This window comes from Argiope bruennichi, chromosome 10, assembly GCF_947563725.1.
Source record: "Argiope bruennichi chromosome 10, qqArgBrue1.1, whole genome shotgun sequence".
Classification (NCBI taxonomy): Eukaryota; Metazoa; Arthropoda; class Arachnida; order Araneae; family Araneidae; genus Argiope; species Argiope bruennichi.
The window spans coordinates 74,315,665-74,333,806 of record NC_079160.1 but is presented as its reverse complement, the minus strand read 5'-3'; the positions used below and the strand labels follow the sequence as shown (position 1 = coordinate 74,333,806).

The following is an 18,142-nucleotide window of genomic DNA, read 5'->3' as shown; positions in this document are numbered from 1 at the left end:
TGAATTTCTGTCATTTTAAGACAATCCTTATTCTCGCAAACCAAAGAAAAAGTTATTAGTTAGAAAAAAATTTAAAGGATGAAAGAAAGCAATCCAAAGTATTGATGAATTTCAATTAAAAAGTTTCGAATTCGAAAAATTCGATTCGGCTTTCGAATCGAAGTTGCATTGTATAAAAATTGGTTTAGAATTTTTTCAAAATATATATATATGAAATGTATATAGAACTTTAAAAAATTTTCGGCTTTAACAGAATTAAACTTTTATTGAATAAAAGTGGATTCTAATGTTTACAATACAGACAATATGTTTTACAATACAGAGATAAATAAATTCTTACGTAAATCACATCTATTCATAAGTAACTCACTACTTATATGTAATGATATTTTAAAATCTAATTGAAACTTAATTAATTTCCTAACTTTCAGTTTAATTTAGTCCATATCAAATTCATTCTAAAATATTCTCTTATTTACTGATCTCATTCCACTTATTCTCTTTAATTAATTCAACATAAGCTTTGTAAAAATGCTTAAGTCGGCTGATCACACGCTCCAAGTGAAGGGATAAAAAATTGCTGACCTAAACGAATTCTTTTAAAAATCCCTATAATTACCTTAACTGGGTCGACATATAGAGAAATCCCTATCAAAATCTCACAGTATATAACCACAGGAATTAACTTTTCATTAACCTTTCCTCATTTCGTTTTTGTATCTTCTGTGTTGATGTGCTCGGCGCTTCTACTTGTACATAAATCATGCCTCCTGGGATGGAATAAAACGAAGTTAAAAATTTCCTCTCTCTCTTCGGCCATAAAACTGCTTTTCAACATTATGTTTATGATGTTTATATATGCATCAAAAATTTTGATGAATATTTATTTTACCATACAATAACTTCTTGAATGAAATAAAATTCATATAATTAAAATCTAATTGGGATATAATTGCAACTTTAAGTCAAAAACGAAAAACTATTCGAAATTTGCAATAAATCAATCTTAATCTTAAAATATCATCATATCACATCTACTATTTTTAAACATTTCTTAAACATCAATAAAATATAGAAGGGAAATAAAAACGTATGTATTTGGATATAATAGAAAAACAAACCATTAAAAGTTTCAACGTGTTGCTTATCAAAGTACACTGCATTCAACAACTGGGATGCTTCATATTATAAATAATTTGTTCTGTTGTTTCCAAAGCTAATTTGGGATAATTCTGTCTAAAATCTTTCCAACGATCAGAATAAATGATTTCTGAGTTATTCAATATAAAATCTTGTGCTGATTTTTGTAAACTTTCGTCATGATGCATGTCTGCAAGAACTAGAGTTTGACAAACATTCGATACGGAGAGAAAATCCATTAAAAAAGTAGAGCATTTTTCTTTCAAATCCAATATTTCGTACTTATCCGCAGCTTCGAACAAATTTGCCGCCATCTCCCACGTGAGTTTTTGCAATTTATTCTCGTAGATATAAAACAACAGTTGATGCAGTGTGTCGGCATCCATGTCGGGAATATCGATGCATTTGCTCGTCTTTTCCTTCATGTCTTTGGTAAACATCGCTTTGAAAACGGGAGAACGGCTGCTCAAGATGAGCTTGTGGACAGGAAAGGAAGTATTGTCAGCCCGGAGGCAGACGTCACTCAAGATTCCATCATTCTTAAACTCATTGACAATCTCTTTAAAAGGACAGCCAGATATCACATTCAGTTTATCAAAATTGGCCTCACTTTCCCCTAACTGAACTGCTTTCGATTCTGAATAATCCATCAATTTGTAAGCTTCTATTTCGTTTCTGACGAGAAAGGAATGAATAAATTTGAGATGACATTCCAAGAGTAACACATCGTCGGAGAGCAAAACAGCGGCATTTGACATCAAATCGCTCTTTTCAATAACACAAATTTGTCGTTTCGACTTCTGAATATTGAATTCTCCATCGAAACAATTGCTTCGAACAACCATTCCTTTGGCATCTAACACATCAATATAGGCCTCTAACATAACACTATTCGTTAAATTAAGTGCTTCCAAATTAATGAATACACTCACCTCGCCACACACTTCGTCTAAGGAAAGAGTCAGGATCAATTCCCTTATTGTATGTAATTTTTTTGCAGTTGAATTCAAGATGCGGGTCCTCTGTTCTCCCTGCTACAGGGAACTGAACTTTTTTACAGCCCAAATGCATGTATGCTTTTGTACACCGAATTCACTACTAGCGAAGCACAATTCAGATTTTGATATTTCAGTATTTGTTCTCCAAATGCGGCATCCAACAGTTAATAAATCACTCGAATAGGATTCGTATGTATCTTCATCAGATATTGCATACAATAAGGGAAATTCTAACTCTTCTGATGATTCATTGTTCCGAAAATGTTCCGTACCCGCTCTGTTGTATAAAGAAAATTGAACGACATCTGGGAAAAAGAATTCATACTCTATTTCTATGCTTTCTGGTCCGTCATCTTTTTCCTCTCTTTTAAGCCAGCAGTATGTAGTATTACAACGTGAACTGAATGCTAAACATATCTTCCAACTAGTCATCTCCATTGACTGAATCTTAAATGTTGGACTTTTAATGAACTCTTTTCCCGCAGCATATTTAATTTTCCATATAAAAGTGAAATGCGTTCTCCTCTTGTCTGCACTGCCTTCCGCGCCAGCCATTGCGTTCTGTTTGAACGTGATCTGGTACGTGCTCCGAAATCCATCTGTGTTTAAGATAAACAACAGCCAATAATTTCCGTTTTGAATTTCAACCAACTAAGCAATGCTCTTTTGGCAGTTTGCCAGGAGAGGGAAAAAGGAGAAAAACTCGACTACTGGTCAGACGATTCGTCATCGTTTTCTCATTATTCCATTCTGAACTATTCTCGCCTCAAAATAAAGTGACTGCAGAGGGGGGAAAAAAATTCTTTTAGTATACATGTTATCGGCAAAGTATGAAACGATGATTTTAGCCTGAGTATGAAATATGAGAAGAGAATTATTACATACTTTCTTTAGGCATTGTATATAATGCCGGATGTTTTTAGGAAAAGAATGAAGTATGAGAATTATTACATACTTTCTCTAGGCATCGTATATAATACCGGACGTTTCTAGGCATTGTATATAATGCCGAACGTTTCTAGGCATTGTATATAATGTCGGACGTTTCTAGGCATTGTATATAATGTCGGACGTTTCTAAGCAAAGTATGAAATACGAGAATTATTACATTCTTTCCTTGGGCATTATATATAATGCCGGGCGATTTTAGACAAAGAATGAAATATGAGAATTATTACATACTTTCCGTAGACACTGTATATAATATCTAGGTATTTTATATAATAACAAATGCTATTTAGGAAAATTTTGAAAAAAAAAGTCCTGATAAGGCTATTATATAAATTTTCATATAAAAAATAAGAAATTAAAATTAACCTACTTGTTGCAACATAGTAGGCTTGAATGACATTTTGAATAAAGTTTCATTACATTTTTCAAGTACACACAGTTCATATTTTGGAACTTAGTTTTACGCATACATTTGATGAATCCTTAGCCGCTTCCCCTAGACTGTGCAATTGCGATTGACCAGAGAGGAATTCAATGGTTAGGAATATTTTCAATTCTAAGCAAATTTTTAGGACATAAAGTGAATTGTCATCTCGTATGTACTTGTTTTAAAATTCCTTCAGAAGTTCCAAGTCGGTAGAAATCATTTTCTGCCACACTCATTGCAAATGTGCACGCATCACTTTTCACCTTGTCGACGTCAGGAATAGGATATCACACAGTAATTCCCAAAGAACCAGAGGGAAGTTTTTATGCCACGAGACATTCGAAACAAATCGGAGATATATTCCATACTTTGCCATTTTCTCATTTGGCATTTTATAAAATGTCTAGGAAATGTGTAAAATAGGAATCGTTCATACACTGCAGGCTAGTTTTAGTCATTATATACAATGCCTAGGCATTCTATAGAATACCGGATTTCATACTTTGCCAGTAACATATAAACATAAGTGGGTGATAAATCTTTATGAGGAGTTATCGAAGAATAGCATTAAAGATGAAAGCTGTTCAACCGTAATTTGAAATAACAGCAGATTCTCGCCTATCCAGCTTCAGCTTGTTTGGCCTTAGCTCTATCCGGATAAGTTACAAAATAATTTTCTGTAATAAAATAAAGAATAAATTATCTGTGAAAGGGATTTTCAAAAAATGAATACTTTCGCTTTGACTGTTTCATCTTGCTACACTATTGCATTAAGGAGCATTAATAATCAGTTAGACATAGGGGCAGCGAGTCTTCCCCGTGATCTAGGCGTCCCGGGTTCGAGTCCCGGTTCTGGCATGGTTGTTGTTCGTCTTTGTTCTATCTGTGAGGTGTGTTAATGTGTCCTCTTGTAAAAGGAGTTGTGCAAGCGAATGTGACGCATGAGTAACTAAGTCGTACTCTTGGTCCTAAATGGCGCTACAGAAGAACAAGAGACGCTCGTCTCGGCTTAAATCACTGACTTCGTCAAGCCGTCGGTCTCTCCAAACGGTTGAAATTCTCCACTGTCTCCTTGCTTTAGCTGTATCCATCTGCCGACTCTTTAGCTGTATCCAACTCTCGTGTAGTCGACTACTACACGACTGGCTACTCCTCGCATGAATCAATTCTGATAGTCCTGCACACAACGCAGGATTATACCGCCGTTGCTTCGTTATACTCTCAACGACTCATTACTTCTCTATGATTCCAACTCCGCTTCATTGCAGCTTGAGACTGCCGGCCTTTTATAATTCCCGTAGGCGGGTCGAGAAAGTTCGTACCAATTAAGAGTATGTTGGTTCCTATTGGATGGATCACTAAAATTCTCGAAGTTTGCAGCAATATCTATTTTGTTGCCAAAATCACCAAATGGTCGCACGCTTTGAGATCACTGACGCGGCACTCGATCAGCATCCACAGGGCGGCTCGTAAAACGGTCTTTCCAGTGATTCAATTAACCGTCTAGGAAACAGCTTTACCGGCTTGTAAGAATATATTTTTTGAGAATAAGAGCATTTGTAGAATTCCAACTACCAGGGTTTATTTTATTTTATTTATTTATTTTATGTCATTTGGTCTGCCATCCATGAAATTAAACTGCATAGTTGAGGACATTTTGTATTTGCATTTCATATGTAAATAAGTATTGTTTATTCACGGATTCGAAAACCCACCCCACTTTTCCGCATGAGTCAGGAGGCGTTTATTTAGCCAAAATAGGGATGGGAGTAAAAATTAAAAGAGGAGATGTTTACGTTTAACAATAAAGTGAACTCGAATTACTCACGGAATTAAAAACCGTAAGATCTGTGGATGACTCGTGATATTATGAGGGAAAAGGTAATAGCTCATAATAAAATATTTTAGAACAATTTTTATTTGATGTAGGAGCCCACACATTAAATTATGATGAATAAATAGAAGATTTCTGTTCTTAAAATTTGATCATTGATTTTTTTTACAAAACAATAATAATTTTTATGTTAAATTTCTTCTTTTCTTTATTTGTTATTGAATTTCTTTGTTAACGTTTTGAAATTAACAACGGTAGTTAATCTCAGTGGCATTTAATAATATTAAATAAAATATTCTTTGTGAATTCTTGAAAGCTTTTTATTTTGTCATTTATAAGAATTTCATTTTTTTTTTTTTTTTTTTTTTTTTTGCCACATTAAGTGGCAATTAATATGCAGTTTGAGTTAAAATAAAATAGTGCAGTCAGAAACAACATGACACTCACATATACTTAAAAAAAATATTAACGAAAAAGTATCTAATGAGGTGGAAATCAAAGCCAAAGAAAACCGCTCATCATTACACGTCTCGCCCCTTAGCGAAGTAGAATCATCGAAAAGTGGAATTCTGGGAATACTGAAAGGTTCAGTAGAATTTTTTAGGGACAAGGTGGTAGCGTGATATTGTTTGCGTTATTTCTGTTTCTGATGGCACTTGCCATGGACAAGCTCGCTGATTTCTAATTCAATGGTTTTTAGCCGAGAGGGAGCGTCTCTTGTTTTTAGTAGTGCCAACTAGGGCCAAGAGTACGATTTTACTACTTACGCATCACATTCGCTTGCACAGCCCCTGTTTATAGGGGGGCACATTCAGACATCTCGCAGATAGAACAGATGAAGAACAGCCATTCCCGAACCGGGACTCGAACTCAGGACACCCATATCACAGGGAAGATGTGTTTTCCCTATACCAGGAAGCCGGCGCGTTATTTCTAATTGCTTTATACGCTCACCGGATATATCGATTATATTTAATTCTAGATAAAGTGTAAAAATATTATTTAATGCCCGCCATTTCGCCAAATTATCTGAACATTACAACCGTGCTATTTTAATGGTCGTAATTAAGATCTGCTTATTTTGTGAATGCTCTTTTCTAGTGGTGACTAGGCCCATAGCATCATAACGAGGTTACTAACGCAAATTTCCGGTTCATTTATCTACTAAATTTCTCGGAATTACAACTTCATATATAAATTACATACAGTTTTCTGGTCGTCTTGTAAACTACACAGATATTAAGCAAAATAATTCTTCTTTAGCTTTCAACAATGGAAGAAAACTATATTATAAAATTTTGAAGAAATAATAAAGATAGCTTGAATTACAGGGCAACAATGTAACATAATAATGAAGTTAAGGCAAAAAAAAAATTATTAAAAGAAAATCCTAATCTTAGGAAAAACTCGCGCGATTAGTAAATTAGTATCTCTAAAAATATATTTTTTAAATTTTGAAAGGGTATAAAATTTATTTTTGTGTAAAAATATTCTCCAAAGTGATCGCTAGAACTCAAATTAATTTTTTATTAATTAAAATTCTAATAAAAATTGCAAAACAATCCCGCGGGAGTGGTTTCCTCAAAACTTTCTCGCATATTCTCTAATAAACTTGTCATGCCAGAGAACGCCATACATGGCATTGGCGTGCAATAGTTACGAAATAGTAACTTTTGGCGTGGATTTAGCCTTTTTATTGAATCTATCGTGTCATTTTTGGCGAGTTATTTGGCGATTAATTCCTAGCATGCGTTTAATAGCATCCAAAAATCGAATTTATGCTTTAAACACATTTTTCTTAACCGACAGAAACAAAAATTTGACAGAAAACTATACTTATAGTCACAAATTTCCATACCAAATTTGATATAATTCAATGCGTTTACTTATTTCTGAAAATACAGACCGACAGACAGTCAACCCGTAGTTGAATCCGATTCAAAATTTGAAAGGTGTGTTGAATCTGTGTAACGAATATTATAAATCTAACTTATCAATCTGCAATTATCGTTTTATCTTATATTCGAACAGCCTGACTTCCTCTGAACGGATTTTGCTCAAAATTTGACATAAATCTGAAAAGTTGTTGCAAAGACGGTATACCAAATTTCATTCATCTAGCCAAAAGCATTTTTGAGTTAAGTTTGTCATAGATAGACAGCCAGACTGACGGACATTTTCCGAAAAAGTTTCGAATTCAGGGAGATCTAAAAAGGAAATCAAAATCTCGAGTTCGAATTTTTTGACGATTACTATATTTCTTCTATACTACGTATACGAGGAACTAAAAGTCGTTCGAAAGTGCGCAGCTCCACCCAAAAAAAGTCAAAATTTTTTCATTGCTTTATTTTAGATCGTATTTTTAAAAAATCTTCAATCCTACGATGATGATTTTTTTTTAACTTACAAATTTTTTATTTTTTTAATAATAAAGATAAACAAAAGTACTTTTCGATCCAAGGAAAATTTAATTAATAATCAATGTTTTTAATAATTTTTATTGACCAAATTAAAATATATTTATAACTTTTTGAAAATAACTGACATTTAAACTTATTCCTAAAAAAAAGAAATATCAATACATATGTTAAGTCTTTTAAATTTTAAATGCAAGTCATACAGTTTTAACCCATCGAGCGTCGGCTGTCCAGCTTAAGAATGTTCCCCTGACCATTAACAACAGGGGGTAAACTTTCCCGCGTCTCGACCATCGCCACCCCCTAAACACCGGGGATTTTGAATAGGACTGACTGATCAATCAAGTAATAAATCTGTCGACGCAGGGCAATTGCCATGCGGTTTTTCAACTAAGAAGTTGGTTTTCGCTCTGAGAACTAAGAACTTCTCTTTTAATCTGCAATGTTTGCAGAAAATAGAATTTGTTCAAAAATAAATTTAAAAAAAAATCCGCAGTATGATTTTATAAATTTTTATTAGTAATAGAAAAATTTGTTTAATAAATTATTTAAAAGGAATTATCATTCATCAAATTGCATTACGAATATAATACATTCTTTTTACTGACATTCAGTGAATTTTACTTAAGTTTTTTCTAATTTTTAGTTGTAAGCCTTTTACTCGCATATTTGGTATTCGAAATGAAAATAGCATGATTTATAGCTCCCTGATTGAAATAAATTATAAAAAATTATTATTAATTTAAAAATACTACATTCATTTCGGATATAAATCTGTTATAATCTGTTATTGAAAATTATAAATAAAAATTTATAAAATTTTTTTGTTTATTTTTTGATTTTTGTTTTTCATTTCATTTTTTTAAGTTTTGAAAAATAATAAAACAATCTTTTGTCAATATATAGTAGGTGAATATTTTAATGATAATATGTTGATGAAAATATTATTAACTTGAATATTTTTGACTAATTATCTTATTTTGAAATAATTAAAAAATAAGTTGAAATAATAAATTTTTAAAGTTAATTTTAATGCTAAAATAAGAAAACATAGTGTATCCATTTACTCACGAGGCTTATATCTGATAAAAATCATCATTTCATTCATATTTTTAATAAGTGAATATTTTGAATGTCAATTTCTTATATCATTCCTAATTTTGTCACAAATCTTGGTAAAAATGACTTATAGTCAGTGCAGAAATATTTTCATAAATCCAAGCATTTCTCTGGCGTTAAATATTGCGAAGAATCTTTCTTTCATCTAACTCCATCAATGAAATCAAAATTTCAACTGTACCCATTTTATTAAGTTACAACATTATGATTTTTTATGAAAATTCGTAAATTATCTCGTAGATAATTTACGAAAAATGAGACTTAGCTGCATGTGTCCAACAGTTAAGAATTACCCTTTCAGACTCTTGCTTCCATGCTCTTCATTTCTGAACAATTCAAACGAATTTCACTGGCAATATTTATAAGGTATTTCGCTGCATGTGAATTTCAAAAGGTAGATGCACAATAAAATAAATGAAAAACAATCTAGAGTAAGTAATCATAACTTCAATAACGTTTAAAACCAGTGAGTGAAAATTAAGGTTTTTATTTCATTGCAACAATAAAAATATTTTTTACAAATTTTGGCACACTCATTAAAATAAAACAAATTATAGATATTAATGAATCTGTAATTATTTTATTATTTTACCAGTTCCTTATTTTTCCAGTTTGTGCAAGAAGGGCAGAAATTCTTCATTTAAATGATCTTATCCTCCGGTCACAAAAATTGGATGGGAGAAAATTTGCTTAACAATGACATTACATATTAAGAAGGTTGTGCTAAATCAGAAATAATATATATATATATATAAGTTATTTTATATTTTTAAGAAAAATAGAGATAAGCGTGAATTGTTACATCATAGAATTAATTAGCAAAGACAGGTCGGAGAATCATGTTGGTGTGATAAAGCAGCAAGTTATTGGTGGTCTAGTCACAGATGACTCATCGTGGTCTCATGATGTTAAAATGTTCTCATAATGTTAAATGTCTCATGATGTTCTTATCATCTGTAACTACTTTTTATCAAAGCAAAAATAATATTCACAAATAGCTTTTTAAAAATTCAAACGCTACTATTTTCGTAAATTATGAATTTTTAAAGCATAGTAAAAATTTTAATTAAAATTTTTCCGTGGTAATTCGAAGAAAAGTAAATTAACTAATTTGACATTTGTATATTAATTTATCGAATTTAAGCATATTTTACATCAATATATTTCATTATGGAAGTGAAATTAAATTGTCTTCATTGTTGCTTCTATCATTTCAACCTAATTTTTTTCCATTGTTGATATCAAGATATGATCCAACTAATTATTTAATGCTGAGTATCTTTCAGTGGTATGCTTTTGTTAAAAATTCTGTTATACTTTAGATAAAGTTCAAGTGCAGAATCAAGCATTGGTGAAACATTTTTAGCTCATTTTTGAAAATTGCTATTAGGATTGCCCTTAGGAAGTGCATTAGAAATAAATTTCCTAAAGGAAGCAATTTTTCTATTGGAAACAATCTTCAGTAGTATCTGATCAATAGCCGAATTTCAACCAGAATATAAACAAATTTAGTAAGAAAACCCACTTGCATTGTATTAGTGAACAGAGAAATCGAATTTTTTATTTTATTTTTTAGTCATTACTTATTATTGAATATATTAAGAAATACGTCTTTAAATCTTCTATGAAAAAAAAACTTTAATGGATATGAAAATCAAAAATAGTAGAGCACACACTTTGTTTGACATAAAATCTAAAACTGATTAAAGAGCAAAGCTTAAAAACTTTTTTTCATAGATTATTGCCATAATACCCACGTTAACTTAATAAAAAGAACACCGCTTTCAGGAGTGATGAATTAATCTTTTGAATCCAAGACTCATAAATTTCAAGAATGGTAAAGATTAAAAGAACTACTCAAAACCTCTTTCAAGAATTAATTCTTGTCTTGCTGAATGCCTAGCAAGGGAAAATATCCTCCCTTTCAATGCAAGATTCGTATTAAAAGTACTTCTATTGTACAATCTGCCTGGCGCATGTTCTATATAACCCATTTTGAGACACTAATTTTCCTTGAATAGGCTGTTGTTCACCAGATGTAACACTTCTCTTTGTAATGTAACTTGGGCAACTTTAAGCACTAAACCTACCGACATTTTACTGCTTGATTTGATCGTAAAACTTCTTTTAACAATGCGAACAAGCCGAAAAACTACTTTCACATAGAGAAACACATGGATTTTCTTACCGAATACTAGCAATTGAAAGGAACCGAGATCCATAGATAAAAAAAGTTCTGAATCCACAGCCTTGTGATACGTTCAAACAGTTAGAAATCGTATCAGCCTTTAATGCATTTATTTAATTTCATTAAATAGTTAATGCTGTTTTATTGCAAAGCAATAATTATAATTGCACAGATACATTCATTAATTCTATTCTTCAAAGCAATATCATACACATCATCCAATTTTGAAGAATATAAATAAATGTTTTCCATTTATTAAATATATTTTCTTTCTTTCATATGCCAAACTTTTTTTAATAGTCCTTATTATTACCAAGTAATTTTTTTCATTTACGCTTTTCGCAGCCCGTCACAAGACACAACTCTTCCTCCCATTTGAATGTGCTTTGATTTTTTTATAGAGATTTTAAATATATATTTATAATATAATTATATATTTTAAAGATATAATTTCTAAAAAAATATTTTTTATATTTATAAAAAAAGCGGTTTTTTTTATAACCTGAGCCCTCTCCCCCCCCCCCAAAAAAAAAAAAAACGAAAGACAAATATGATTTGCAAAAACCAGTGAACAACGCTTGTATTTAAATAGTGAAATAAAAAATAATATTAAGCAGTATAAGAGAATAATAGTAACTACATTTATCAAGATACTTTAAATAAAAACGTCTATAAAAAAAATTAAAAACGCTTTTACTAAAAACTCATTCTAAACAGTAAAAAATAAATAATTAGATCCAAAAATTTTCAAATTTGCCTTTTATTACGTATTAAATGCTTGGCCAAAATCTATATACAAAGCTTAAACAATAGTTAAAATTACATTTATAAATAAATATTTGTCTCTCTTAATAATTGGGATGAAAATAAATTTAAAAATTTTATATAAGGATTTGTTTTTTTATATTTTACAGCATTTTAATAAAAGTATTATTAAAAGTTCAAACGTACTTTTTTGCGAACTAATCACAATCATTAACTGTTATACATGATTATGACATGTAAATATGAGGGATTCCCTACCTTTAATAAGTATAATAGTTTTCATTTGGATATTAAATTTGTGGCGAAATAATGAAATATCCAAATCAGAAATGAAGTATACAGCTCATATCACCAATCGATCCTGCAATCGCGAATTCTTACGAAAAGCGTTATTTCCCCTTTTCGGGAGTTCGTTCCCCTAATTGGAGGGACCACCCAAATTCTAACTGTCAGCGAAAACCACAAAATGACCTTAACAAGCAGATGACCCACCCCGTTTATTGCATTTAAGGGGGAAAGCATTGACGACTTTCTACGTTGGAGCCGGGTTAATAGCAGTTTGCGGAAAGCAACTTCCTACGTTCCAGCCGGGTTCAAAACAGTTTTCGGAAAGCAACTTCCTACGTTCCAGCCGGTATTCAAGAGACACGTTGGAGCGACTTTCTACGTTCCAGCCGGTTGAAGGGTTAATGAGAACCTTGTGCTTTGAATACATTTTGAAAGATCTTCAAACCTCAGTTGAATGCTTGTCAAGTAGCACCTTATATCTATTTCAGGATTTAACTTGTTAAGGTAATTGTTTTTGATTACACACAGGGCCGAAAAACCAGCCTCACACATATATGTTGTTGCAAAGGGCAATAATACTTATAGGGTTGTTTCACCCCAACTTGGCAGTATTGTAAAAGGCAGAAAATGTGACGCTCCGCGCTGGGAAAGAGTTCCCCATCCATTTTGACTTTAAAACAACTAAAATGCGCTGACATTTATCAAATTATATCATAAATTACAGATATCGTTTTTTTTAATCAGCATGTATTTAAAATTATTCTCAAGTTAGAAGTGCTTACCTGTTAAATATTTTGTAAATAAAGCGAACGAATAAAACCAAAAGATTGACATAATGAAATATTTGGCGCGCTTCTCTTGTAGGCCCTCGCCAGCTTTGCTCCATTTAGTTCTCACCGTTATTATCATCACACGTACTTTTTTTGCTCTCGCTTTTTAATCAGCTGATATTTTTTGATCTTGTTAATAACATTCATTTTCGATTGTTGATATTTATTCAAGTCGTCATTTCTAAAATGTCTGAAATTTGGTATATTACTAACTTTTTTGGTTCGACTCAGAGCGACCCAAGAAATATGCTTCGCGACCCAATTTTGGGTCGCTACCCATAGGTTAAGAACCGCTGTATTAACGTCTCGTAAAGCAGCACTAGGGCTATTTTGGGACTACCTCGCAATTTTGAACCGCGATCAAATAACAAGGACGCCTTCTGAGCTGGCACCCCCTTCTCCATATCAAGCCACACTAGCGGGGTGACGTTTGGCCCTGACGGTTTTAACGTGCAACAGATCCCCTTAAACGACGGTTCTTCGGTGGAGTCGGGTCTCGAACCTGAAACCCTACGCCTCGCAAGTCGAGACCTTACCACCAGGCCGCCGCGGCCCTTCGGTTTCTAAATAGACAGAAACATAGACGTGCTGTTCATTTATGGATTCAAAAACAATTTGCGCTTTTGCGCAAGCGTCAGCAAGCATTTGTTTAGTCAAAATAGGGGCTAGAGGTAAGTTAAAAAGAATAGATGTTTACATTTAACTTAAAGTGGACTCGGATTATTTGCAGATTTAGAAATGAAAAAAAAGAGAATAACTCTTAATAATGTGGGAAAAAGATTCTAATTCACAATAAAATACTTTAGAACAATTTTTTTTTAATGTATGAAGCCTAAAAATTAAACTCTGATGAATAAATGGAAGATTTCTATTCCTAAAATTGATAATTCACTTTTTTGAAAAATAATAATAATGTTTTTTTTAATGTTAAAACTCTTTTTTTTTTATTTGTTATCGAATTTTTTTTTGATAAAAGATTGAAATTAGCAACGGTAGATAATCTCAATCACATATAAGAATGATATATAAAAAAAGAATCTCCTTCGTTTGTTTGTTTACTATTTCTAATTTCCTTTTTGTTTATTAAATTCTAACAGTCATTAACATTAGTGCAATTCCATAATATTTAAACAAATTATTAAAAGATTGCTTAGCGTTTACTTATTAAAAGATTGCTTAGGGTTTTTCTTATAACATCTTTCTAACATTTAATATTATAACATTTAACATTTCTAATAATAATATTTTTGGTAACTACACGATTTCCTGAATGTATTGTGTTTCCAAAATCAATTCCAAAGCTGTTTACAAAAAACAAAAAGAAAAATACCAACGGAGTCTCCATTTAAGGCATTAAATAAATTAATGACTTATCAATTACTTGTTAGCAAATAATGGAACAATTAAAAAAGAGTTTATTATACAAAGCTTTTCGAAAGAAGATTTGTTTCACAATGAAACAGGAAGTTTGATAATAAAAAATTTCATATCTTATCGTCTCAGTGTAAGTTCAAAGAGCGTATTCATACTTTTCGATAAAAAAATGTAGAAGTAATCAAGAGTTATTTATATTGCATTAAAACGAAACTGATTCATTGTCGTGTTAGATTTTGATGAGAGTTGTTCTGTAACCCTTTTCATAATGGCTGCCTTTGATAGAGAACGATTAAATAAAAAAATTATCGTTTCCTTCTTTTCACCAAATCCGAATCTGAAAAAAGTAGATATTTCCAAAAATGAAGAGAAACCGACTAATACAAATGAAGTAACAACTGATGGGAAATACGAAGAGAATATCTTGCCAACCACTTTTCTCGATGATTTGAAATTTTTTTACAATGGCAGTATCTTCCATGACGTTAAGTTTCAGATTGGTACAGAAACAGTCCCAGCTCACAAGGATATACTTAGGGCCAGATCTCCTGTGTTCAAAACAATGTTTGATACAGACATGAAAGAGAAAGTGAGTGAATGTATTAACATTACAGATTTGAATTTGGATACATTGAAGCGGATGCTACTTTTTATCTACACAGACACCACTGGAGAACTTGATTTTCAGAGTGCCAAAGAATTGTATTTTGCATCTGACAAGTATGATATATCCTCTTTGAAGCAGAGATGTTCAAATTTTATGGCACAGAATATGCAGCCATCAAATGTGTGTGAAATTTTAATTCTTGCGGACATGCATCGCGATGAAGAACTGAAGTCTGTTGCTCAAGAATATATTCTAGAACACGACCAACAAATATTTACATCAGATGAGTGGAAATCATTTATGGAAAGCAACAGCTATCTAGCTGCACAGGTGATGTATTTGAAGTGTTTGAAAAATTGAATTGTAAATTTCATTGCCAATGGATGTACAATTTAATTATTTTATTAAATTAGTATGCAATATAATAGTATTTCCAAAATTGCAATCATTAATTTTATAAATTCGATGTTTAGCTAAATAAATATATTTTTAAGTTTTGTAATAGTACTTAATTTTAATACAATACTATATGTTTTGATGGTACTTTGGGATTATCTCAAACGCTGTCAGCGCTCGCGAAAATGCGCCAATTCTTTGGCGCTATCATAATGAAGTACTATTTTGATTTTTTTCACGCAATTTGTGGCGAATTCCCGCCTTTTGGCGATAATATTTTGTTTGGCGAAAATGGTTGACGGGATAATTCCAAAATACTATTTTGATTGTTAAGCAGATTCTAGATTAGAATATCAATTAAAATAATGAAGGAACTGAATTAAATGGATTTTGTGGCAGAATGTGTTATGGGAATAGTGCTGACTTTTAAGGAATTATTTAAAAAATTATAAATTAAAAAAAAGACTTCTAAATCTAATTTTTTTTATTGATAGAATTTTTCATGGAGAATCACGAATCTGTGATGACCAAAAGAAATCCATACCCTGACAAAAATATTAGAAATTTCACGTTCGTTTCTATCAACAATTATCCGCCAAATTATATTAGACAAGCTAACAGCTAAATGATGCAACTTAGCTGCTTCTGATTCAAATTGTTTATTTGGTCTCTTGAATTAATTATCAATATAATATTAACCCTTTCTAGGGCCGTGGGAAGTATGCTTCCCACCAAATTTATCAATCTTTGTATGAAATTATGTAGGTTGGCATAAGTTCTGACACATTTTTTTTAGAAAGATAGAAACTTAGATGCTTCAGTTCTTTATCTCACACAAGATGATGCGTCTTGGTTTGTTACTTAATTATTAATGAACCAAATTAATTAATTAATTAAATTTATCTAATAAGCTAAATGAATCTCTTTCCTTATTCTAATTCCAAGCCTAAAAATAGTTTAACATAATATGACTAGAAAAAAATGGCCCTTTAAAGGGTTAAAATATCATATGAAATTCGAAATATTTTGATAAATTCCAAACCATGATAAAAAAACAACTGTGTTTATTTCTGTATTTATTTTTTCTAATTAAATATATCTTTAGCGTTTAGATGAGACCTTACTAGTATACACTTTATTCAGTCAGAATTTATTTCAATTAAAAAATATCAAACATGTTAGATAACAACTGTTCGCTTCAGTATTCTGAGACTACCACATTTCAACGATTCTATCTTACTTAGGGGTGAGACGCGGAAGGATGAGCGCATTTCCAGAATTCTTCGCAATTCATTAATCTTAATTTCTGCCCTATTAGATAATTTTTCGTCCTTTTTTTTTCATGTGTCGTTTCTGACCTCATTATTTTAATTCCGAATTGCGTATTGATTGTTTATATGGCTAATTCCAGTGCTGCTTCAAATTTTCCTAATTATTTCATTTTATATATTTTTAAAATAATAATAATAATTAAATATAATTAATAATAAAATAAATAATTTCATGTAATATTTTTAAGTAAAAAAATCATTATAAATAATAATTTTTAAATATTAAATTATATATTAAAATTACCATTATTTAAAAAATAATATATTTTTAAGACGTTCCATATTTACAGCAATTCTTTAAATGAAAAAAAAAATGTTTTACATAGAGTAAACTCTCGATTACCCACCCATGTTAATCTTAAAATATTGTCAAAAAATTCAATAACATAAAAAAAGAAGCATTTCAACATTAAGAAAATCATTATCATTTTGAAAAAAGTAAGTTACCAAATTTTAAGTACAGAAATCTTCCATTTATTCACCGTAATTTAATGTTTATGTCCTTTACAGTAAATAAAAATTGTTCTGAAATATTTTATTGTGAATTAGTACCTTTTTCAGACAGTCTTGAGAATTTTCTGCAATGCTCACACCTCATAAGTTCGCGTGTAATCCGAATTTACTTTATCTATACTTATAATAAAGCTCAATGTGTGTGTGTGTGTGTGTGTGTGTGTGTTGGCGCTCTACAGGCCAGACCGTTTGACATACAGCTACCAAATTTGGTACATGTATACCTTGGAGGTTGGGAATGTGCACCTGGGGTTTCTTTTTTCGAATTTTTAATTAGAATTTTAATTATTAATTAAAAACTAACTTTCCCGCCAAAAAAATCTTCCATTTTCCCCACCGCCAACTTTTCCGCCAAAAAAAATCTTCCATTATCCCCAGCGCCAAACGAGAAAGGCTTCAGTTTTTTTTCTCCCAACAGTAATGAGGCTAGGGTTAAAATTTTTCGGCGGATTATTTCAATCGGTTCTGTTTATTTTCTTAAGGTTTGATGCATTTAAAATTAAACATTGTTAATGAATCGATCTTTCAGATTCATTCTGAAGTACTTTTGAATTAAAATAAAACAGAATAAAGGAAATTAAAAATTTCTAATCCGCATAGCGTTACCCCAACTGGCGTAGAAAAAATCACGTATTTGCGTTACGTAACCGGCGAAGAAAATTCACGCATGCGCATTCTGTTCTGATTGTTGCCATGACAACGTTATTAATGGATGATTTAAATTATGTTTGGGTTAGTTGCATGCTTTTGTAAGTAAATTGTATTTATGTTAGTTATATATTTTTTGTATATGCTTATAGTTTTAAGTACATCGTTTTTTAAGTAGTTTTTTTAAAACCTGTTTTCAACCGTTTATTTTAAACGATTCATTTTATTTTCTTAGTGTTTGATGCTTTTAAATTTAAACATTGTTAATGAATCGATCTGCTCCTAATGAATCTAAGAAAATTTTGTTGACCAACTC

At 31.2% G+C, this 18,142-nt stretch overlaps 2 protein-coding genes across 2 annotated transcripts; one reads left to right on the top strand and one right to left on the bottom strand.

The window, feature by feature from the left end:
- Positions 1-263: 263 nt before the first annotated feature.
- Positions 264-2,727, bottom strand: LOC129987904 (TD and POZ domain-containing protein 4-like). The gene has a single exon (XM_056095896.1). The coding sequence runs from the start codon at positions 2,022-2,024 to the stop codon at positions 1,164-1,166; it is 861 nt and encodes a 286-aa protein (XP_055951871.1). The 5' UTR covers positions 2,025-2,727; the 3' UTR covers positions 264-1,163.
- An 11,833-nt stretch (positions 2,728-14,560) lies between these two features.
- LOC129988931 (TD and POZ domain-containing protein 3-like) lies at positions 14,561-15,429 on the top strand. The gene has a single exon (XM_056097215.1). It carries the CDS (start codon positions 14,600-14,602, stop codon positions 15,296-15,298), a length of 699 nt encoding a protein of 232 aa, XP_055953190.1. The 5' UTR covers positions 14,561-14,599; the 3' UTR covers positions 15,299-15,429.
- Positions 15,430-18,142: the final 2,713 nt, after the last annotated feature.

Bases quoted from the DNA above. Each gene is read 5' to 3' on its own strand.
- LOC129988931 (XM_056097215.1), top strand. From the start codon at position 14,600: ATGGCTGCCTTTGATAGAGAACGATTAAATAAAAAAATTATCGTTTCC.
- LOC129987904 (XM_056095896.1), bottom strand. From the start codon at position 2,024: ATGTTAGAGGCCTATATTGATGTGTTAGATGCCAAAGGAATGGTTGTT.